At 42.8% G+C, this 26,020-nt stretch overlaps 1 protein-coding gene across 2 annotated transcripts in view; it reads left to right on the top strand.

Moving 5' to 3' along the window:
• The window catches only part of KCNH5 (potassium voltage-gated channel subfamily H member 5), an 825,104-nt gene that overhangs the window by 82,329 nt on the left and 716,755 nt on the right, over positions 1–26,020 (top strand). For both annotated transcript variants that reach the window (XM_085626196.1, XM_085626195.1), the window contains exon 2: positions 17,787–17,910. In XM_085626196.1, the coding sequence (XP_085482322.1) occupies positions 17,787–17,910 (124 nt within the window). The remainder of the gene's footprint in view (positions 1–17,786; positions 17,911–26,020) is intronic.

The following is a 26,020-nucleotide window of genomic DNA, read 5'->3' as shown; positions in this document are numbered from 1 at the left end:
ATCAGATTTCAGGAATATCAGTTTACATCGTGTCTGATCACGAGAAGATAACAGAAGGTAACATTATTCAGTGTAAACAGGACATAGTTTTAGGGTGTGAATTGAACAGTACAAATGTCAGAATTTTTTTCATTATTCGAATACTGAGAGAATAAGAAGTGTCCACCTTCTCCAATGAGTGTTTCATCTACTAGGCCAAACCTTTGAAGCTTGTGTTTGTCCAGATAAGGGGAGGGATGTGACATTGATGATACTTGTGCAAAGCGTATGATTCTCCAAGACCCTACCGCTAGACTCGGTCGGAATCCAGTCCGCCAGACCGATTTGGTTTACAAACCACACGGTCTTTCCAAATCAGTTCCGACTGGCTCTCGGGGGATCCTTGTCAGTCGGAGCCGCATCGTACAGCTCTAAGGACAGCGTTTCCGACCAAGCGATTACGATGTCAGTTTCCAACAGCCTTTCTGAATTGGCCTGTCTGACACAAAAAGGCTGTCAGAAACTGACTTTGGGGGACCCTAGCAGGGCCTCCTTCATCCTGCGGCCCACCGGTTGGTGGGTGAGGGGGTACCCAAGGGACCCCCCCTGTAAAACCATGCACTCTGTGGCAGGCAAAATGGGGTGCCTGCGACAGGGTGCAGGGTTTTCCACAAACACCCCATTTCCCCATAGGAGCCAGTGTTGTCATGCAAAAAGCGGGCTCCCATAGAAGTCTATGGGAGTCTGACCGAACAGTGTTAAATCGCATCATAATCGGTCGGGTGGAACCGCCGATCCTGAGTCAGCCAGATCCGATTACGTGACGGGCGGAAAGTTTCGGCACAACATTGTAATCGGTCCCAAGTATTTTCCAGAACACCAGTTTAAGCCCCCCAAATTACCTCAATGGTTACTGGGGAGGCTACTTAATTGGGGAACCAGATTAACAGAAATCTGTGATGGGTACACTAAAATGTAATAGAAAGGTTCAAAATGGTAAAACTAGAGATAAAATAAGTGAAGATCCTTATAACTCGTGCAAGGTGAAGGTGATCCTTTCTAGTATAATTTCATGGAAACTTTATAAAGTCATGGCCTGTCAAACCCTCTTGAATAGTGAGCTTAATCCTCCATTGAATTTATTTAGTGTTCCAAAGCTGAAGGAGTTGCTTATGGGTTAGAAAATGATATGGTATTAGGTCCACATTGCTTTTCCAATAGAGTAGTCTGTACTCAGTTAATATTGTGAGCTTGCTTTTTAGTAATGCTTTGCCTGAGATGCTGGTGAAAGTTGTAGGTCAGAATGAGTGGAGGCGTGCATTTTTGCCACGAGCAACAACAATGGTGAAAGGAAGAATTTGGGGAATTATACTCTAGTTTCCCTCTCTGAGGCAACATTTTTCGTAATGATTTAAAAAAAAAACCTTTATTTATCATTCAGTGAATAGAATGGCAATAGCCGGTAGAGTGCATAAGGATGTCACACCCAACATTCTACAGACATTACATTATCTGCCCAGGTACCTGGATACCTCAGCCCACACGCAGATAGACATAGGGAGGAACTCATAATGCCCAGAAGGAGGGAAATGACCCATCTTGGAACAATAGGGCTGCAATAGAATTTCTCGTTTCATATATGTTTTGGGTCAACCCTTCTTGTTGATCCATCACATTGCTTGCTAGATATTGTCTCAAAGGCACCCAAATGTCTTTAGGCCAGGAGGCTTTGGGCAAAAGTTCACTATACGTGTATACTTGGGTGTGACTCGTGACCAGGTTTTTCATCCATTCTTCTATCACAGGTGCTTTGCCTCTTCCCTAGTGCATGTCCACTCTGCGTTTACCTAATAATAGTGCGAGTCCCACAAATTTCTTATCACTCTTAGGGACCTTCTTCACATATCCCAACAGTTCCATTAATCATGTCATTCAGCACTTAGAATAAACATTTGCAGTATTCAATAATCTGTGGGCAAACTCATAAGAGGTGGAAAAAACCTGCTCCAGCAGTGATACATTGTGTGTGTTTTCATGCCCACCAAATTATACTACAGCAACTGGTGTATGATACATTTAGTGAAGGAATTTGAAATAAGCTAATATATGCTTAGCATTCACTGACACTTCTTTAGCATGCTCACAGCAGTATACCCAGTGTTGATCTGATACAGCTACACCCAGGTCACTTGACCATTGCACCCATTTCCAGAAGAGGTTGAATGTCATCACACTCATCACTGCCATGTACATTAGTGTGACTAGCTTCCTCTAAATGGGCCCAGAAGCAATGAACGATAAAAACTACCAATTCTATGGCTCCCTAGAGAACGTGAGGAATTCCTGCTTCATCTTCTGTCACAGTCTGTTATATAGAAACCAATCCAGTGGTGTCGCTCCACCCCTTTTCATATACTCAGCTAGCAAGATGAAGTGATTATCTGTGTATAGGTCTCCCAGTGTGTGAAGTCCCCTTTCTCTTATTCGCTTACTGGCTAGTGGTTTAAATGTAAATTGTGGCCGCAATTATTGGAGGACACATTTTTCTGTTTGTTGGAGTTTATGCAATGTTCTGAAACTCCTGCTTCTATGTAGTTTTCTCCTTGTCTGCCACTTGACTGGTTATGTATGTTTTTTATATGTTATATGTACCAGCTTATAATACTGAGCCTATGCTTCATTGAATAAATTTTGTATGTTTTTTCTACTAGGGCCCCTTTCTCCTTTTCTTTCTGTATCTCAATGTGTGCATTGTTATACATATAATTTGTGTCCCATTAACTGTTTTTATATTTATTGTGATAATTTTATGAACACTCTGAACCTCTGTTTGGAATAAGTACTGAATGCCCCTGGTTCAGGTGGTTTGGGCTGCCCTTGTGGTGGTTAATAAATGTAAATTAGAGCTTAAGGGCTTGGCCAATGGCACATGTGGGGACTATATGGCGCCATTTATGAGTCTATGCTATGCCCACACTGTGCAATTTACTGTGTGCATTTCGCCTTTGGGTCTAATCGGGTCTTGAAAGATCATTGTATTTAGCTCAATAGGGCTGGAGAGGACCCTCTCCACCCCACTATGTGGACCCTGTCAGGAATTATGAAAACAATGTGAAGCAGATTGTGCTTGCACTATCAAATAGTATACTTCAAAGATCATTGCAGCGAATCCACCGTATTATACATCTTTAAATATGTTCCAGCTAATATGGGGCTGTTTACCAGCCCATGCTAGTTTTGTCATTATCGACTGGAGGTTGTCAAAGAACCCCATGTGAAGGAATATTAGGATATTCTGAAACAGATGTAGCTGTTGGGGAGTATCAGCATTTTCATTTGCCCAAATCTAGCCACCATAGTTAGTGGCAGCTTCATCCATTAATCTATGTTGGTAGCAATTTTGTTCACGCTTCTGCCATACTTCTTGCTAATGACCACTGATTCCTCTCGGTGGAACTGCACTCCCAAATATCTTACTGGAGTGTCCTGCCATCGCAGCAAATATGCTAGCATTGGTTCTATAAGACTGGCTGTAAGTGGAATCCTGATATGTTTCAACCAAACCATGGTCAGACTAGACCATGCTCCAAACTTCACTATTTCAGCAATTATAGGATGGAGATTTACATCTGGATTTTTTATTATTGCTAAATGATCTTCAGAATATAAGTAGATTATGAACAGATGTGTACCAAACTGCATACCTTCATGCCCATGGGATTCTCCCAGTATGCAAGCAAGGGGTTCAAATGCCAGTGCAAATATCAGAGATGACAAGTGGCAGCCTTGTCGTGTGCCTCACTGAATTTCAATAGGGTTGGGGATTTGTCCATTACATATACCCGTGATACTGGGTGCTCATAAATGTAGTCCTATCCAGCATAGCATCATCCTCCCCAGGCAGGGTCGACTGAGCGATGTCAGTATAAATGACCACTCAATGGAATCAGACAATTTGGTGGCATCTAAGAAAACTGCCACCACTTTGCTCTCGGGTTCCAGTTGGGGTGCTACTGTGAAAAGAGTCCTCAGGTTGTCTCCCATGGAGTGGCTAGGAAAAAAAACCAGACTGGTTCTGCAGCACCAGTCTGTGCATTCAAGAGAGTAATTTAGCCGCTAGTATCTTTGTTAGTGTTTTGTTATCAGTATTTATGAGCGACAGCGGCCTATATGAATCACATTTCTGTGGAGGCTTACCAGGCTTCAGTAGCATAATCAATATTGCCTTTCTAAGCGTTGTTGGTAGCTGACCTCTCTAAATTGCCTCAGCATGCATTTCCAGCAAACGACAGGTAAGAAAGTCCCTATATTTCTTATAAAATTTGCTATCCAGACTGCCACTACTTGGGGCTGTACCATTTTTCAAGTCTGCAATAGCTGTTTTAATATCATCTTTTGGTATCGGGGAACTCTGTACTTCCCTTTCAGCTGATTTAGACTATGTTAAGGTAGCTCTCTCTAGGCAGCGTTGTATATCTTCTTTTGTTTTTGTGTAATGTGACCCATAGGGTCTGGTGTAATATTCAGGGAATGCTGAGAGGATCTCAGACGAGCGATGTAGAGCATCCCCTTCCTCTGTGTCAACTTTGACAATGTATTCTGCTTCCCAGGTAGGTCTAATAAGGCTTGCCAGTGTGTGCCCAGGACTCTCACCTTCTCCATAGACCATAACTGCAGCATTCACCCCAGGTAGTGTTCTTCACGCTTAACCTTCTACTCTATATTCCATGAGTATGTGTTGTGTCCATGTTTGCGTGGCAGGGTCGGGTTTAGCACTATGAGTCTTTTCTAATGTCTGGAGCTCACTCTCTAGTTTCAATCCAATGGAAAAGGTTTCTCTCCTCACTACCGCTTTGAAAGCCTCTCAGACCACCACTTGGTCCTGCACTGAATTTTTGTTAGTCTCAACATAGTTGGTTATAGCTTGCCTAATCTCTGTCCTGAAAATGCTGTCTAGCAACATATGGGATTAAAACATTCAGCCCTTACATTACTGTGGTATATCAGTAAAACATCATGTCAAAACTACCAGGGAATCGTCGGAGTACATGTGTGAGATGTGCTTTATCGGCTTGATCCAATCCATCACATCTCTCAATCCCAACTAACAATGTAACCTGAAGGATGAGCCATTAACCAGTGATTAAAATGTATGTTCACCTTTGTCATAATATATGGCTTCACAGATATCTAAACGATCTCGATTTTGCATAATCGCAGTAAGCCATTCTCATCACCACCTGTTGCCCAGTGAGAGTGTTAGTTCTATCTAGCGTGCTGTCTGAAGTGGTATCATGGTCCCCTCCCCATAGTATCGTTTGGGTTTCCATGTTTTGTAGTGCATGCAAATACCTTAGGGAAAAATTGTGGGCTATCGTGATTCTGCCCATTTGTGTTCTCAATGGTGACCGGTGTCTGGTTCAGTATTCCTACTATTAGGAAATAGCATCTCTCCGGGTGTTGCTGTTCTTTGTGGAAGGCAGTAGCCCCAAAAAATGCACATCGAAGCAGCCAGTTTTCAGTGCTCTAATTCACAATTATTCATAGTGGCTGCGTGCTTTTGCTGCCGGTGCTAATGTTTCTCTCACTTAAGGCCTTATGGCGATGTCGGGTGGACGACGTCTCAGTGTTGAAACTGGCTGACCGTCGGTCGGTGGTTCCGACCACCTAGTTACAATACGACCACACATGGTGTGGTACAAACTCCTATTTCTCTTTGGAGCTTGTGCTGCGGCTCTCATAAAGAAATGGGAGTTTGTGTAAATCCCTGCACTATGTGGCAGGCACTTCATGGTGCCTGCCACACGGTGCAGGGTTTTAAAGGGAGGCATCCTAGGTGCCTGCAGGCCCCAAACTGGAGTCCACGGAGGTATGGGGCCCTGCTAGGGGCCCCCAAAGTCACTTTACGACATGCTTTTCATGTCAGAAAGCACAACATGAAAAGCCTGTGGGAAAGCAACATAGTAATCCCGATGGCAGAAACACTGTCCCTAAGGGATTATGTGCTGGTTCCGACTGGCCGAAGGGCTCCTTGAGACTGTCGGAAACCAGCCAGAATGACCTGCCAGTATGACATCCAACCACCTATATTCTTATTAGGTGGTTGGAAGTCAAACCTTCGATGTTGGTCGGAAAGCCTCCAACCTGAGGTTGGAGGCTTTCCGACCGACATCCAAATGAGGCCCTTAATGTTCAAATAAATAATACATGTGTATGAGTGTACATAAACTGTATGACAAAAGACTAGTTGATACTGCGTCACAATAACCTAAAAGAAACAGTCGGGAGAATGCCTTGTCTTTTGTTAACAGTACATCCAACCAATGGCAAAGCATGATAAACACACAAAAGCCGACAGTAGCAATACTGGGCTTATCCTAGGACCAGTGTCTATTTTTTTGTTATTTCTTTTTAAATTGATGGCATCTGACCAATAGTACTTTAACACATGAGTATTAGAGCTGCTCTCTTGGATACAACTTGACGTTTCTGATGGCATTTAGGATTTCTCTTGTGATGGTGAACATTTCTCACTTTAATAAAAAGCATCAATATTATTTTTGTGCACAAAGCCTTTCACATTGTTAAGATGATGATATAAAGGGACAATAACATTAATTTACCGTGTACTTCTTCTGCTTATAAAGTCATAAAGTGTCTTCATTACATATTTATTTACATAAATTCGAAAGGCTTTGGGGCCCTTGATCACAGCTAATTGAAATTTCGACTGAGCCCTTTTATACTTTATATGTTTGTCAAGAATTCATAAGTTGAATTCTTATTTGCTGTTAGAAATATCACAGTTTTTGCATTAAAGTTTCACATTTTGTAATTACTTGTATTTGGTTTACATATTATATAAGGACATTTTTGTTTATTACTCATTGTTATTTATTCAAGACTTTATTACTGTGATGTATGTGGTAATTCTAGTAATTTAGTATTTTTTAATCTGTTTTGCACTTAACTAATAAAAAGGTCAACTCAATAATTTGCTGAAGATGCCATTTTCCCTGCTAACACAAGTATCTGCATCTTTGCTTCATGCAGCATTTCACATAGTTTCTATTTATGTTCTTCTTACCCCTTCTGCTCAAGTTCAGTATCTGTGGGTTTGTTTCCTCACGGTTGTTCTAATTCCTACTTCCATTGAGGAAGTCGTAAAAATGTCAGATTTATAACTTGGAGAAACCAACCTACCAGCCTGCATGTGGCACCTACAAATCACTAGTAAATTAACATATAAATATGCATTAAACTCCTCTTCATTATGAAGTGCTTCAGTGTATAGTTTTTTAACCCCACTTCATCATTAAAGACTCCTCCATTCTCAAAATCGAATGTGTGTCATTTCAAGAGACTGACATTGCTTTTTGCACGAGGATCGCCATGTTGTGTGATGCAGTACATGGTCTAAAAGCACCATCTACGCCCATACATGGGTCTCGTGTTCAATGTGCCTAAGGACTCAAGATGTACCTCACTGATGATTTTTAGGGCAAAACTCCTAATGACAGAATTTATGGCATCTGATAAACTCCAAACCTAAGAGTATCTGATTTTATCAGATGCAGGCCCGGATGGTGTTCCGATAGATACTTTTAAAGCACATGTCACTTTATGGGCCCCGATGCTGACCCAAGTATGCAACTCAACAGTCAAGGGCTTCCTCCATGCCTCAAGGACAGAAAGTAGAATAGTCCCAATATTCAAAAAAGGTAACAGACGGGTTCTCAAATGCTATCTCCCAATATCCCTACTGGACTCCAGTGCTAAATTATTGAGCAGAATCGTCCTGGGTAGGCTAGAACATGAGTGGAGGAAAGACATATACTTACTGACACACAATATGGGTTAAGGAGGAATATTGGAATGGTAGAACAATGTTTTAATATACACCTGATAATTAATAAATATATGGTAGCAAGGGCGGGACATGTGCTTTTATGCTTTACAGATCTGAGCAGTGCATTCGATCTGGTAAACCATAATAAATTATGGGAGACACTTGAGGAGATGGGTGCCCCTCAGGGCTATCTGGCCCAATGGTACTCCCACCTTATCGCGTAGGTGCATTATGGACCAAAGGGGGAATGCACAGAAAGTTTTAAGCTCACCGAGGTATTAGACAGGGTTATGTTCTTGCCCCCTTGCTCTTCTCACTCTACATAAATAGGGTGGATGAATGTCTACAAAAAGTTAAAGCTGACGCCCCCATGGTTGGCTTCCCACACAGTCCCCATTTTAATATATGTGGACGATGCAGTCCTTTTATCTAGAACAGCTAACGGGCTGCAGCTCCTGATAGATAACTTTGTTAACTTTATGGATAGCAAAGGTATGATAGTACATTTTAAGAAAACTATTACTATGGTAACTGGAAAAGAGAGAGCAAAAAAGAGGATACACCATATAAAGGGAGAGAGGTTAGTTGAGACACAAATGTTCTCAGATTTGGGAATTCAGATCACTGCATCAGCATCCTGGGAAAGTCAATTAAATATCTCCAAAATGAAATATTTGAGAGCTACATCATCTAGTTTTAGGTTGGCTAGTAAAATAGGCCAAAAACCAATCAGGTAGATACTGATCTCGTAAAAAAGCAAATGCCTCCCAAGTGCTGATTATGGTGCTGCCCTTTGTGGGTACATAAACGCTGCCAAACTGCAAACACTAGAGAATTTGTTTTTGGCATGATTGACTGATCCAAAATCGTGTTCAATGTTCATAACAAATAAGAAAGTGGTAGTTCCTTTTTTAGAGGACGACCTATATACTAGACCGATCCTTCTGTGGCATAACACATGGAGTAAAATTTGGACAGAGTTCACAAAAGCAATAACTTTAGATTGCCTTAGGTTAGATTCCTGGAAGAAAATATAGTGGTTGTCTTACATAGACAGCCATTTAAGAAAAATGGACCCTGCCATTGGAGCTAATGACACAGCTAAAGTCCTAACCTACTCTAAAACAGAATTTAGGACTATACCTAGGGGACAGAGAGAAAAAGAGAGAAACACCAATGAAAGCAAAAGATCCACGGTAGGTAGATACTTGTCGCACCATGCACATACGGGTCTGTCAAATTATTTGACAATAGTCAAGAATATTTTACACAACCTGAAGGGGGATGAGGTTACATCCCTACTCTGACCTTCCCAATCAATACCTGCAGCACACTCAAAGGAGTAGGAAAGTATATAGAAAGTGGTGATGTGCTCAGTGTGAAAAAACTGCCCTCACTCACAAGATTGTGACATGTTTCATCATAGAGCATGCTACTAACAGCCCTGCGCAGACCAACGCCTGGGGTGGAGCAAAAGGGAGGGGAAGACAATACAAACAATGACATTTTGGGGTCACCAAAGAAAATTGCAGCCAGTGAAAATTAAAACTAGCTCGGATGGAAACCCACTCAAACGTTTATTCCTGGGCCATCCCACTAGGTTTAAAAATGTGAAGGATGGTAGTGCAAGGAGGAAATTAAGATTCCATCACCCCTCCTTACTGCCAAGGTGTCGACATCTTTCTGCCGTATGTATCTTGCCCATAGTGACAGGTCACTCTGTCATTCATCAGGATCCTTCGGATCCTAAAAGAGGTACCCTCTAATCCTACCTCTGATATCTGTAGAATATAATCCTTCCCAATCAGGGATATCCTATTCAACAAACACTCCATAATCGAGTTTCATAAAACAAATCGCTAGAAAGAGCGAGGTGTTGGGAGTGACCCCCTTTAGTCAAACTTACTTCAAGGTGTGTGCACTTCCTGTATATTCTCCAACCATCCCCGTAGTGGCGATGGTTGATTCGTTTGATAAACCTCGATTACGGAGTGTTTGTTGAATAGGGTATCTCTGATTTGGAAGGATTATATTCCACAGATTCCAGAGGTAGGATTAGAGGGTACCTTTTTTTGGGATCCGAAGGGTCCTGATGAATGCTGGAGTGACCCGTTACTGTGTGCACGATACATACGGCAGAAATATGTTGACAACTTGGCAGTAATGAGGGGTGAAGGAATCCTGATTTTCTCCTTTCACTACCATCCTTCACGTTTTTAAACATAGCCGTGTGGCCATGAATACAATTATGAGCGGGTATATATCCGAGCTAGTTTTAATTTTCTCTGCCTGCACTTTTCTTTGGTGATTCCAAAATGTAATTGTTTGTATTGTATTCCCCACCCTTTTGCTCCTCTACAGGTGTTGGTCTGCGCAGGGGTGTTAGTAGCACGCCCTATGATGAAGCATGTCACAGTCTTCTGAGTGAGGGCAGTTTTTTCACACTGTGCACATGCCACCACTTTTTATATACTTTCCTACTCCTTTGAGTGTGCTGCAATTGTCAAGAATAGCCAACATAGGTTCTCTCTTACAACACTACGACTAGGAACATTGCATTTAAGATTTACATACCCAAAAAATGGGGCATGGACCGATAATCTCTAAAAAGGCCATGCGATGGCAGTACCATACAAAGCACAATGCACTTTATTTTATTTTGCAGTTTATATAAGGACCATAGAAAACGTTTTTTAGCCCCGATTTTTAAAACTGGTAAATATATTTACTACCAGGATGCTTTTAATTATATATGTGCTCTGGAAAACAGGCCTATTTATGTATCTGTTACAGCGTTTATTACATCGGCCCTAGGAAGAAAGAAAGACCTAGAACACCTGGAAGCACTAATTTAGGAGACCACAGAATAAACTTATTACCCCTATTTTGATCGTATACCATGAATTTTTCTGATTGATTACATCCTATTAAATGACTATTGGGGGACCTGAAGTCGTATGATTAGTAATATTTCTTGATCTGCTATGTAGGCCCTGGCCAGCCCCTAAGAGATGGTTCCCATGTTGTCACACCACAATTGTTATGAGGTGTCTGCTTGGGGAAGGGTTATCCACACACAAGCTCTGTATTATCTCTTTTTTAATATCCATTGAATGTAATGTTTTTATTGAGTACTTTTATGGTTTTATGTCTATAAACCAAATAAAGTTTCTGAATTGAATTGAATTGGATGCAGTAAATACAGTATTCTCCTGCAAGGCACGAATAATAGAGGCCTATACCTGTCTCTCTAAACCAAAGTAGAAATAGAAGTGGAGATTTCCATTCATAGGTTTATGAATTGCATGTTGTAGTAAGTAAGTATTACTACTGTAGTACTATCTGTATACCACAACATTCTGTTTGTGAATCAGGCACACTGTAAGCATCTACCTTGTGATTCTATTCAAAGAGGCAACAACGGAGGTGCAGACTGCAAAGAATTACCTTAAAATAGCCTTCTCAGTTTAGAGTGGAAGCGGACAAACGGCAAAATGTTGTTTGCCTGGGGCTCAGAGTTCATTGCACCAAGTTGCTCAAATATACAGTTTATATCAGCTTAAAGTATCGAAACAATATATATACTTCTCCTTGATATGTCATTTAAAAGATAAAACAATTTTGCTTTCAAACTTAAAGTCCATTTCAAACTATTACAAGAGGTGACAAAATAAATATTACACAAATGTAGCTCAGATTTTTTAGTATAGGGCTAATCCCTCACTTCAAGTATCCAAGCAGATTATTTAATTTCACCATAGAATACAAACGTTGTCATTCGTCATAATCTGGGTTAGTGGCGAACAGAAGTGGCTTCTTATCAGGGCCTACAGGGCACAGCCACCTGCCTCCTGTGAGGCCTCTGTGCATTTTCAAATTAGCATTGTTCATGAAAACACAAGTTTTGTGTATTCATTAACACTGCCAGTGTGCAGGTTAGCCCTCTCTGCCTCGTCTCCAGGCTCGGGATGACTGGCGGAGGAGGGGCAGAGGAATGATCCAAATTAAAACACTCTGTAGCTGGGATTGCACAAGTCTGAAGGCATAGTTCAACTACGATCCCCTCACACAGGCACAAACCATTTTATTTAGGAGACATAGTGTGCATGCCTCAGGGAGTACAGTATATCTGCTCAAATGTGACTGCCAGGGTGCACATCAGTGCATTTCTGATGCCGAAGAAATGCCACACATAGTGCTTGGATGCCTCCCCTATTGCTGTTCCAGATTAATATAGGGCTGTTCTTCTAGTCCCCTCAAGAAGTTGGGAGAGGGATTCAGGAGTGTCTTCCACTGTTCAATCCTGCCCTTGCAGCTCCGCCTGGCTCATCTATAGGAACCATGCCTTGCTGGCGCCAATACCCAGCACCAGATTCCTGCTCAGCTGCTGCCATGGAGCCAAGTTGCAAGGCAAGAAAAAAAAAATATTCGTCTATGCATGTGTGTGTATTACCTATTGTATATGTGTTTGAATGCGTTTGAGTGATTGAGGGTAAATGAGATTGAGTTAAAGCGTGGGTGACTGTGTTTGAGAGTGTCACCGAGAGTAAAAGTGAGTGAGAATCTGAGTTTGAGAGTGTGTATGAATAGAGAAAGTGAGTTTGAGGGAATGAGGGAAGTAGAAAGAGTGTGTTATGATGACTGATTGGTTGGAGGTTGTGATAGGAAGTGGACATGAGTCAGGGGTGTAGCTATCAATGGTGCAGCAGGTGCAGTTGACCAGGGCCCAGAGCCAGTGAGTGTGTGTAGGTGAGTTAGTAAATGGGACAGAGAAGCAGTGAATGAGTATGTTTGTGTGTGAGTAAGAGTGAGTGGGAGTAAGTTTGAGTGAGTGAGCAAGTGAGAGAATATGACAGAGTTAGTTGGAGAAAGAGAGTAGATGTGAGAGGGAGTCAGTATAAATGACGCAAATTTCGAAAACAAATTCTGTGAACTCCTGACCGGTATTACGACCAACACTTTCAAAGATCACCAGCTGCCACTGGTGGAGAAGTAATACTTTGATGACAGGAAGATTAGGAAAAACACTTAGAAGATAGTGGTGCTGTATCACAGGACAGGCAGTGAGGGCCTTTTTACAAGTAACCAGGAATTCCTGACGTGACTGGAAGCATGGTTACCAGTCTCATCAGAAATTGCAAGGCCATTGGAAAAGCCACCGACCGGTTAGTATGAGTTCCCATAATTCCTCATTTCTTGTGGAATACCTAATCCATGTTAGTTCCACCCCTACCCACCCCAGAGTTTACAAGACTCACTGTATCATTTACCCCATGGGTGCAGAATTAACACCCCCCTGCAAAGGGACACAAAATCGATGGAAAACTAAAATCTGTTCTACATTATTTTTGTTCCAGACTATCTTTGCACAGCTGTAGTAATGAACTGAAGCAAACTGAATTATCTTATTTGTGCTAATAACAAGAGTTACTGTTGCCATACTAGATTGTTCTAATTTTGTTTACATTTAAAGGATGAAGTCTATCAAACCATGATGATTCAATCATGCTAACCTTGTATTAAACCAGTCTCTGCAGGAACACATTGCCTACTTAAGCTGTTATATCGTTTTTTTAACATTTTATGACTTTGCTTGTTTTGTCATCCATACTTTTTTCACATATGCTTTTAAAATGCAAAGCATCAAGAATATTATTGGCTTGGCAGACATATCTGTTAGGACTTTTATTAAGTACACTCAAACCGAGAACTGAGGCGAAGACGCTCCCTCAGTTGCATTACCTACTTGTCCGTCTTCCATTCCATTCCTTACATATGAGCAGTTCCCCTGCTTCATACAACCTATCACCTAGGTGAGGTCAGAATACTTCCCCCAATATGGCGCTGCCTACCCAGCATGAATAAAGGGGGAAGCACAGCACTAGGACAGCCGGTTCTTTTCATTTTGCACAGCAGATCCATGCCTAGTGGAGTCAGAGGTAAGTTTTTACATGCTTTATGTTGTACTACTGTTTTCTTATTGGACTTGCACAACCAGTCTTATTTTCTTTTAGGGATCACACTACCCTGCTCAGTGGGTGCTTGTCCATTCATGGGTTGCGACACGTAGCATCTTCTCTCCCATTTTTTTAATCCCCCGCAGGGCTTACACTTTGCACTGGGCAGCCCGCGGTTACATGACGGCACTTCAGAGGTGCTGAGCATCCTCTTTGGCTTCTTGTTTTTCTCCCTCAGCAAAAATCCATTGCAGCCACACGTCTGGAGGTTCTATTTTTATGTTCGGTCTGTCTCCTGCCCCTCAAAGCTCCTGTGAGGTTTCAGGATCAAGGAGACCCCTCTGGCCCAGAATCCCTTGAAGCTGGCAGCATTGCTAGACTGCGTTCAGCTTCTGTTGGTTGCCTAGAAATGGGCGAGTAACAGGAGCACCGGTATTGTGGGGTTCCATGCCCGCAATTGAGTCTACATCAGATAGTGCTGCAGGGGTGCCCACTTTGGCAGCGCTTCGCCTGCACATTAATGAGTCGGTTGAGGCTGCTTTTCTGGTTAGGGAATCACAGGGGCCTTCTGCAAAAGTTCCAAGGCCAAATCCCCTTATGGACATAGAAGACATTGATAAGGAGGAAGGGAGGCAAGGTTGCTTTGTGCAGTGAGCTGAGTTCTCAGGCCTTTTTTTCTCACTTCTAGGACAATCTGCACCTGTGGAGCAGGAGTTGGAGGGTGATTTTTTTATTCAATGCCTGCACCCTGACCCTGCCTCTTTGCCCTTGCACAGTGCGGTTCGCAAGGTGCTTTCTCATGAGTGGAAGGAGATTGCGTTTCCTTGTTTTCTATGCAAGTGGAATGCTTTGGAGGGCTTTTCCTAGGAATTACCACAATAAAATCATTCACAAATCATTTGTCATTCCCTTTGGTGGTGTTTGTCACTTCTCACTCAATCCCTCCAAGGGCTTCAATCCTCCTCCCTTGGCAGTCTTCACGACCGATGCAAGCACCAAAGGAGCGGTTCTGGGGATTGCAAGGCCCGGGGCAGGTGGTCCATTTTTGAGTCTTCTCAGACCTCCAACTGGAGGGAATTGATGGCAGTTCTGGAGGCACTTCTTTGGTTCTTTCCTCTCCTTCTGCACCGTGCTATCTGTCTTCAGATGGACAACCAGATTGTTCATGCCTATATCAGCCGGCAAGGGGGGGGGGGGTGCACAGTCTTTGTTTCCCTCAGAAGATTCTTTTCTCTCTCTCTAGTCTATCTTCCAGGGAAGGAGAATGGCTTGTGGATTCTTTGAGCAAGGTGTTCTCCTCTTCTCTGACCATGTGTCTGTCACCCCTTCTTTTTCAGCAGTTTTCTCCAGGTTTGGCCTTCCCTGGATGCATCTGTTTGTCCCTGAGGAGACAACCCTTCTCCCTCAGTTTTGCAGCCTGATTCCACCGAGGTTGACTTGAGCGATAGGTACTTTCTCCATCCCATGCTCCCAGGGTTTTCTGTTTGCCTTTCTCTCATTTCCCTTGAATTCCATGATACTCAGGAAAATTGGGGTGGACTGGTTGGAGGTACTTCTGGTTGTTCCAGAATTGTCCCAGAGACCTTGGATTCCCCTTATTCAGGGTTTGGCAGTATGTCCCCATTAGGGGATTCCCATTCACCCATTTGCACTACATGTTCCCCTCCTCAGCATTCCATCTCCCCTGAAGCTCCGGATGGGGGCATGGCACTTGAGAGGTTGACTATGTTGGCTCAGGGTTTTTCACTTGAGGTGGCTCAGAACATTCAGTTGTCTCACAGGCCTTTCACCCTGAAGTCTCACAGTCGTCATTGGAAAAGTTTTGACTTTTGGTGAGAAACTGTTTTCAGTTTCTTGTGATCCTGTCAGGGTATAAGACTTTTGAAGGTTTTTTTTTTGTGTCAGGTCTTGCGGTCTCGACTCTTCATAATGAATGGGCTGGTATTCTGGCCTTCAGCGGTTCAGCTATGTCCCCTGCCTTACCTCAGGGGCACGCCTCTTGCGGGGTTTTTTACTTCAGCATCCAGTCTCCCGCTCGCCTTCAGAGACTCAGATATGTCCTCAGTCCCTCCCTTAGTGGCGTGCCTCTTGCGGAGCTTTTTGCTTCAGTGTCCTGTCTCCCGCTTTCTGGTTCCCCCCTGGCATCGTGCGGTGGTTCTTCAGGGGTTGGCTGGTCCTCCAGTAGAGCCCCTTGTTTTAGTTGATCTTAATTATCTTTCTGCTAAGGTTCTTTTTTGTTGGTGATTTCTTCTGGGTGCAGGGTTGATGAGATTAGGGCTTTGATGGTTGTCCTCCTTTTTTATGTTCTGTCCAGACAAGGTAATTTTGCGTCCTAGTCAGGCCCAAACCTTTTCTGACTTCCACTGTCAGGAAGACATTATCCTTCCGCTTTTTTGTCCTGACCTGTCTTCTCTGGAGCAGGAAGAGGAAGAGATTCTCTATTCTCTGGATGTGTTGGGAGCCCTTCTCATCTATCTGGGCCGCACCAGTGCATTTAGGCAGGTGGATTCATTGTTTATCACCCATGGTCTCTCAGAGAAGGCTCTCTAGCCTTCTTTGTTCACTCTGACTCGATGGTTGAAGTGTACTATTGTCTTGTCTTCCCTTTTCTATCCAGGAGCTGTCAACTCAGGGTGATCCACATCCTTGGTAATGTTTAAGGTTGCGTCACTGCATGACATTTGGAATGCTTCTACATGGGCTTCTCCCAACATCTTTGGCAACATCCGTGGAGTTTGGCACTCATGTTTTCTCAGCTGTATATGATCTGTGATTTGTGCTGTTTCTTGCATTAAATACATCAAATATGTTGCATCTTCCTTGGTTTCTGTGTGAATCAATCACCATGTGCTTAGGGATGGGTTCATGTGTAAGGACTGGGACAGGAAGACAAACAAGAAGGTATTGCCTGATTTCTTCCCGGTAATCTTCATTACTCCTAGTCCAGGTCTTCCTGTTCAATTCCTGAGCCTGTTCCTCCCTTCCAGGTTTCTGTTTATGGTGATTGTTTTATTTTTTCTCTCTTATGAATTTCTTTGCTATTCTCAGGCTTTCCTAGTGACATGCTTCCCCCTTTATTGCATGCTGGGTAGGCAGCGCCATATTGGGGGAAGTATTTTGACTCAGCTAGGTGATAGGTTCTGTGAAGCAGGCGAGCTGCTCATGTGTAAGGAATGGAACGGGAATGCCTGGACTCTGAGCAATGACAATTACTGGTAAGTAGCAGGCATTACTAAATGTGTCATATTTTCTGGGGTGATTTTATTAGTCAAGGATCAGCTAAAGCAAGGATTATATATATTTAACTACAGCTTCTATCCATATGGTGTTGTGTATATGTGTGCATTGTGAACTTTATTTACTGATACTAATTTTGTAAGGATGCTGGGGACATAATGTAAGCCTCCCCCAATTCTCAACAGCAACTGCTCTTCCCATCTGCACCCTGTCAACCCTGTTAGTGCAGCACATGCCCAATGGGGACCGCTGCTCAGTTTTACCACCTACTAAGATTAGATTGTAAACCTAAACTGAAAACTCTCCATAATCGGGATAACCTCGGAAATAATCCAGGGTCTACTTTGCTATCTGGGGACTAAAACTTGCAATGTCCAGAGTTTGGGAGGAGATAGATATTCCCATAATAGATAATGCCTGGGATACCAGATATTACACAACACCGGCATCTACCTAACTAAACTCTGGGCAATTTAGCAAGATTGTAGTTAGCCCCCTGCTCAAGTTGGCCGCTAGTGCCAGTTATGAAAAGAACCGGCAACAATCAGTAGCATACTAAAATGCTTTTTGAATGCTGTTTAAACATGTATTTGTTTTGTTTCCGTCTGTAACAGGAGACAATCAGAAATATACATTGTTCTGCATAAATTTAACATTTAAAAAAAAATAAAAAAAATAAGGTTTAATATATTGTATCACCAGAATTAATTATTTTACTTAGACACATCATTCTAATTTTTGAAACGTATATCTTTGCTTTTCAGAATCGAGCTTCTTGTTAGGCAATGCTCAGATTGTCGACTGGCCTATCGTTTATAGCAATGACGGATTTTGCAAGCTTTCTGGTTTTCATCGAGCAGACGTCATGCAGAAAAGCAGCACATGCAGGTATGCGTCTTTTGAAAAGTGTTACAGAAGCAAGTATACCGATACAAACAGTGTTCATTTGTAAATGCAAAATCAATTGTAGTGGTAGAAAGATATCTTTAGGCTCACTTATGTCATGTCCCTGTTAAATTGCACCCATTTCCTGTGGCGGCTGGTGATATTTGACAGAAGCGCTGCAACGCCTAGACAGTGGTAGTAAGCGCTATATAAATACAATTCCAATTTGTGAAGGTGCAATACTTGCCCGCAATTCCCTCAAGTGAGCTAAATCACTTCCAGAATGGCCCAGGCGGAGGAAGGGGTAGGTGGCTCATGTACGGCAGACTCACAAGCGTATCACTCCCACAATAACACTCACTCTTGCTCACCTACATTAATTTGGGAAACAACATTTACCGCCCAGTATTTACCACACATTACCATTACCTTTACCATTACACTTCACCACACATTGCATTTACCACACAAGTCTTTACCACACATATGCCTTTACCATGAAAATGTAAGCCTAGATAGTGTAACTGAAGCCCGTTTATATATATATATATATATATATATATATATATATATATATATTACCTACTGGCGATAGCCAGTAGGTAGTTATAGTTAGGACCACGTTTCCATAGGAAAACCTCAACATTCTATTTTGAATAACTTTGGCGCCGGTCGACGAATCCTCGCGAATTTCTCAAAATAGGTGGGGCGCTACGCTCCGCTCCTACCCTGAAAGTCTCGGGGGGATTCGTCAAGCGGGGGCTGAGATAAAAGGGGGGTCCCAAAACGCGTTTTTCCCATGCATTTTTCCATAGGACCTTTAGAACGAGCTACAGCCCGAATGGCTGAACAGAATTACTCAAAATTTGGCAGAGAGGTAGTCCCTAGGTCAAGGAAGTGCCTTTTGTAGGTTTGGTGTAAATCTGTTCAGTAGATTCTGAGAAAATAGCCTTTAAATCAATATATATATCTGAGCCAGCTTACGGTACGCTTACCGTACGCTTACGGTAAGCGTACGGTGGCGTGCGCGAGCGCGATTCTGATTGGCTCTTAGATCTTAGTAAACATTCGAATCGGCCGAAACCAGGAAGCGGCGGCCGCCATTTTGTCTCTCGCACTGAGAGAGATTTTTAAAATCGGAAGCCCAAAAACATGTAAAGGGGCTGTTTTGACAACTCCCTCCCACATAGTCATGTTGAGGGAGTCCCCAAACATCCCCCAAGTGCAAAAACGGTTTTATTTTTTTTTCGGCAATTTCGCGGGGTACGCTTACCGTACGCTTACGGTAAGCGTACGGTAAAAAAATAAAAATAAAAAAAACACTATCCACACTTACCCCACCCCCTGTGCTTTTGGTGGCCGAAGGCCACCAAATGTGCTGGGCTTATTACAATGGAAAAAAACACTATCCACACTTACCCCACCCCCTGTGCTTTTGGTGGCCGTAGGCCACCAAATGTACAGGGCTTATTATAAGGGAAAAAAACTTAGCATTTAAAAAACCGTACTAATTCACTGAAAAAACCATAGGTTTCACACACGTTATAGTTAGGAATTAGCATTTAAAAAACCTTGCAAATTCACTGAAAAAACCATAGGTTTCACACATGTTATAGTTAGTGGAAATTTTACTGATAAAAAACCAATGAAATTGCCCCGTTATAGTTAGCGCAGGCAACTATAACTCACGCGACCGCAATCCTCTGCTGATGACATATGTGTCTTTATGAAAAAAAAATATTTGTAATATATGTATAGCTAAAAATGTATGGAAGAAGACATGGGCAAATAAGTGTCTAAATACAGTATTAGCATCAGCAGAGGATTGTGGTCGCGTGAGTTATAGTTGCCTGCGCTAACTATAACGGGGCAATTTCATTGGTTTTTTATCAGTAAAATTTCCACTAACTATAACATGTGTGAAACCTATGGTTTTTTCAGTGAATATATATATATATATATCCAAAAACAGTGTGCCCATGCACGGAATCGCACTCCAGCCACGTCGGTTTGAGGAAAACCTTTATTCGGAGTCAATAAAGTTCAAGGGTGGCGTCAGTTTCACGACGCGTTTCGGGCTCTTCCCTTCTTCCTGGTGAAACGCCACTGCAGCCATCCACACATGCGGTGATAGGTCCAATTTACCCTCCAATGGGCCAATCAAATGCACAGACCTCCCCAGATGGATTCTGGGATTTGCAGTGTGGATAAATCCTAATGCCTCAGTAGTCTTGCTGCATAATAAACATTTTTAGACCCTGTATGGGCCCCTCGTAACACCGGCAGTAAGCAATCCATCCCATAACGTGGCTTCAGAAAACTCGGCGAATTCCGAGCCTCCATGCCCCATACAATCAACCGGGTGGTGCGGCTTCCCGCGGCTTCCCGCGGCTGGGCGGCCGCGATTTACATCCAAAAACAGTGTGCCCATGCACGGAATCGCACTCCAGCCACGTCGGTTTGAGGAAAACCTTTATTCGGGGAAAACTGCTGATGGCACAAGGAGTCAATAAAGTTCAAGGGTGGCGTCAGTTTCACGACGCGTTTCGGGCTCTTCCCTTCTTCCTGGTGAAACGCCACTGCAGCCATCCACACATGCGGTGATAGGTCCAATTTACCCTCCAATGGGCCAATCAAATGCACAGACCTCCCCAGATGGATTCTGGGATTTGCAGTGTGGATAAATCCTAATGCCTCAGTAGTCTTGCTGCATAATAAACATTTTTAGACCCTGTATGGGCCCCTCGTAACACCGGCAGTAAGCAATCCATCCCATAACGTGGCTTCAGAAAACTCGGCGAATTCCGAGCCTCCATGCCCCATACAATCAACCGGGTGGTGCGGCTTCCCGCGGCTGGGCGGCCGCGATTTACATCCAAAAACAGTGTGCCCATGCACGGAATCGCACTCCAGCCACGTCGGTTTGAGGAAAACCTTTATTCGGGGAAAACTGCTGATGGCACAAGGAGTCAATAAAGTTCAAGGGTGGCGTCAGTTTCACGACGCGTTTCGGGCTCTTCCCTTCTTCCTGGTGAAACGCCACTGCAGCCATCCACACATGCGGTGATAGGTCCAATTTACCCTCCAATGGGCCAATCAAATGCACAGACCTCCCCAGATGGATTCTGGGATTTGCAGTGTGGATAAATCCTAATGCCTCAGTAGTCTTGCTGCATAATAAACATTTTTAGACCCTGTATGGGCCCCTCGTAACACCGGCAGTAAGCAATCCATCCCATAACGTGGCTTCAGAAAACTCGGCGAATTCCGAGCCTCCATGCCCCATACAATCAACCGGGTGGTGCGGCTTCCCGCGGCTGGGCGGCCGCGATTTACATCCAAAAACAGTGTGCCCATGCACGGAATCGCACTCCAGCCACGTCGGTTTGAGGAAAACCTTTATTCGGGGAAAACTGCTGATGGCACAAGGAGTCAATAAAGTTCAAGGGTGGCGTCAGTTTCACGACGCGTTTCGGGCTCTTCCCTTCTTCCTGGTGAAACGCCACTGCAGCCATCCACACATGCGGTGATAGGTCCAATTTACCCTCCAATGGGCCAATCAAATGCACAGACCTCCCCAGATGGATTCTGGGATTTGCAGTGTGGATAAATCCTAATGCCTCAGTAGTCTTTTCCTCAAACCGACGTGGCTGGAGTGCGATTCCGTGCATGGGCACACTGTTTTTGTATATATATATATATATATATATATATATATATATATATATATATATATATATATATGAGTAAAGTTCAATCCACAATAGGAAAGAGGCGGCACTCCGTCCTGGTGTTCAAGGTATGTTTAATCGCTCACAAACAACAACGCGTTTCAGCCGCAAAACGGCCTTTGTCAAGTTGCCTGTGCGTTCCTCAATGACAGTTAATGCATTTGTCTTGTGCTTCACAAGACAAATGCATTAACTGTCATTGATTTTCTCTCGTTCTTGATTTCTTTCTACTTTTCATGTCTCCGCAATCCATGATTATGATGTTTAAAGATTACTAACTAATTTAATTTAGTACTGATGAATTATATATCAGATCTACGGAGTATTTTTTCCATGTTTATCATGACGTTGTTTGTTTAAAAAATTGGCATTGTGGAACGCACAGGCAACTTGACAAAGGCCGTTTTGTGGCTGAAACGCGTTGTTGTTTGTGAGCGATTAAACATACCTTGAACACCAGGACGGAGTGCCGCCTCTTTCCTATTGTGGATTGAACTTTACTCATATTTGTGGTTGCCGCTACCACGGCAGGCACCGACGCTAATGTGCAGGCGTGCGGCGTTCAGCGGAAAAACTGTTTCGTAAATTCATTGCAGCCGCCCCAGCCGCTCCAGAGTGGATTTCTAGCCAGCAGATGAGATCGTTGATGGTATCGGTTTGCGGTGGTGAGTAGCAGCGGTGGTATTTGTGGGAGGGCAGTGCGTCTTCGCACCAGTCGGAGGGCTTGTGGGTTTTCGTTCACCTCTCCCTATCTTACCGCTTGCTCTCTAACACCCATCCGTAACATCCATTCCTCCATGAATTATCCTGGAGCATCGTCACGTTGTAGCCAATATTCAGACTGTGACGTCGTCCTACCGTTACAGGTATAATATCGCACTTAAGTATGGACACTTGGGAAACAGAACGTCTAGCTGTAGCTCTCTCCCTGTTTGACGAGAATGTAGCTTCCAATATAACGACATCAAATACTGGAACCATTGCGAATGCTACCGAGCCCACTTTAAAACAAAATCTCAATCTTTTGGAAAAACTACGTAAACGAGAATTAAACAAATGGTGGGAGGTCACCTCTCTGACTAACTATGTTGAAGTAGGACGTGTACCTAGAGGTCTGCGTATCACAATTATACCTACCTATGAGAATCCTAATCAAGAATTATTGGAGGAATGGGCTTCCTTTATGGCCAAAACATGCAAAGGCATGTTAGAGATGTTAATCAAGTATGCGAAAATCGGCTTGGATAAAACCAGACAAGAACTATCTGCTCTGAGGATTGAAATTGACAAACATAAGGAAGAGAAATTGGTGATAGAGTTTCTGAAGGCACTGGAGGGACGATTGAAAATCTATGAGGAAAGCATCAAAGTCAAAAAACATCGAAAATTTCTTCGAGATAAAAAAGACTATGCCGAGGGCAGAATTCTAACGTATGCCAAACGGTTTGATTGGGTGGAAAAAGATAGACAACTTCTCCTGAGAGAAAAAACGGATACGGCGTCAACAGACTCTAGTTCCGAATTAAGCTCGGACATTGAACGTCAAACTACCCCGACCCCTTTGGGAACAAGACCACTCACTTTTTTACACGAGTTCCAAATCCTCAAGCAACAGAAGGACCAAGTGAGCCCCCTTGAGGGAGAGAGAAGAGGAAGAGGAAGAGGCCGTGGAAGGGCAAGAGGAAGACCAAAAACCAGAAAATAAGAATAACAAGAAGGGGCGGTCGCAAAAAATTCTGGTACAAGAACACAGCTTACATGGATACTTGTGAGAAAACCATTATCAACTTATCAAGACGCACCTTAACATCTGACGAAGAAACACTTCTCAAATTGGGTCTCTCCTTCTGTCCCACGAGTGATTGGAACTATGTAGATACCAGAATCGATCTCTTCCTGTACATACGCAAATTGAAACTTATGAAATTACATCTCTTAGCCAAACGGAACAAAGAACGTACAACCAATATAATTGGCACACAGGTGTCGTCCGCAACCTTTACCATGAATGATATTGGCGACATCTTGGAACTTCATGCCCTGGAGACCAATAATCCATCTCCCAGTGACGAGTCAGATGGAGTCTAATTACAATCTTTGGGATTCTCGATAGACACCAAACGCAGGAGTGGATTTAGAGTGAAATCCAAATTTAATCCCAACACAGCACACGATAACATTGAATCTTTCCACTCAGTACTGATGCACGAACTTACAAAAATGAGGGACAATCAGGACTATCGCATCCGGGACAATCTTACTAAAGGTCAAAGACTAGCATTAAAGAATCTGTTGCAAGATCCCACCATAATTATTAAACCTTCTGACAAAGGTGGAAATGTTGTCCTAATGAACACCGAGGATTACAAAAATGAGGCCTTGCGCCAGTTAAATGACAAAGATTGTTATGAAATCATCAGCTGGAAGTACTATGATGAAACAGTGATAAGATATCACAATCTTCTCATGATCTGGTGGCAACAGGATCTCCTGGATGACGACGAATATACATTTCTCAAAAAGGACAATCCAAAGGTACCATCTTATATTTACTGCCGAAGGTACATAAAAGCCTGAAAAAACCACCGGGAAGGCCTATTGTGTCTTCCAATGATGGCCTACTTGAAAATACCTCAATATTCTTGGACTATTTTCTAGCTGCATTCGTTAGAGATCTCAGATCCTATTGCAAAGACACCACTGCCTTTCTGAAACGTATTCATGATGTCAGGTGGGAGGAGGGCTTTGTTATGATCTCTCTTGATGTATGCTCGTTATATACCTGTATTGATCAATTGAAGGGAGTCCAAGCTTGCATGTACTACCTGCAACGCCAACGTTTGGAGATGTTGAATCATTCCTTAATGTTAAGGGAGATGATGCTTTTCTGTTTACAGGAAAATATCTTTATATTCGACACCACACTGTATAGACAAAGAACAGATACTGGCATGGGCACTTGCTTTGCCCCTAGCCTGGCTAATCTTTTCCTGGGGTGGTGGGAGGAGCAGGTGGTCTGGAGTGAGACATTTGAGAAATTCACAAACCATGTTCCCTTATGGCTAAGGTACATAGACGACCTTTTTATCATCTGGGACGGAGGTGTAGACCTAGCCAAGGAGTTTATTGAGGCACTATCTGCAAATGATTTAAAACTAAGTTTCACCCATTCCATCAGTGAAACCTCATGCGATTTCTTAGATGTAAGAATAACTATTGACAACATCAACAACAGACTCACTACTGCTCTTTTCAGAAAGGAAACATCGGGGAACGCATTATTACATGCCCGTAGTCATCATCCCCCTGGTTAATCAGCAGTATCCCTTATGGAGAGATCCTAAGAGCCCGTAGAAACTGCAATACAGATGAAGGGTTCAACAGGGAGAAAAATACTATGATGATGAGATTCAAACAACGGGGATACAAAGACAAAATTCTGAAACAAGCTACTGACAAATTGGCCACTACCAAACACAGTGAGGTTCTCTTTGGCGAAAAACAAACTAGCAAAGAGGAAACTATGGGTGATCCTCGTATGATAACCACATACAGTGTGAAATCTGGGAAACTAAAATCCCTTTTGACTCAACACTGGGGTCTCATAAAGGCTGATCCAGTGATTGAAGACAAAGTGGGAGAAGCTCCATTAATGACCTATAGATGACCTCCATCACTCAGGGACAAATTGGTAAGAAGTTACCAGCCTATGGAATCTAATCAGACTTGGCTACATGCCAGAGATGGCTTCCATAAATGCAACTCCTGCAAAACCTGTAAGAACTCTGTCAGTTGCAGAAGCTATAAGACGCAGGATGGCAAGGATAAACCCATAAGGAAATTTATCACGTGTACTTCAGATCACGTGGTATATCTTTTAGAGTGTCCGTGCAATATGCGCTACGTTGGTAGTACCAAACTCCAACTAAAAAAACGCATCCTTGAACATTTAAGGGCTATAACCAACCTAAATTTCAACTATCCCATAGCCAGACATTTTCATATTGCACATAACAGTAACAATACACTTCTGAAGTTCTGTGGAATAGACAAAGTACTGAAGCACATACGTGGAGGGGACAGAGAGAAACATCTACACATCTTGGAATCAAGATACATAATTGACCTAAACACCAGGGCCCCGTATGGATTGAACAGGGAAGAGGAACTCAATACTCACATTGGTCATTAATCTAAACTAGACTTCCTGCAACCCATTATATGTCCTTTGTGCATATTTTTTCCTTTTTTCTAGCACATTTTTTCTGTGACTTATGATAGGTACAATAAGATACATTGTACCTTGAATATATACTGATTTATATATTATTTTTCACATTTTATATTATTTTTGGGAAATATACGCACATGATTGTGACTAG

This window comes from Triturus cristatus, chromosome 9, assembly GCF_964204655.1.
Source record: "Triturus cristatus chromosome 9, aTriCri1.1, whole genome shotgun sequence".
Taxonomy (NCBI): domain Eukaryota; kingdom Metazoa; phylum Chordata; class Amphibia; order Caudata; family Salamandridae; genus Triturus; species Triturus cristatus.
Note: the sequence above shows the minus strand (reverse complement) of the source record. Positions and strands in the feature narration are given on the sequence as shown.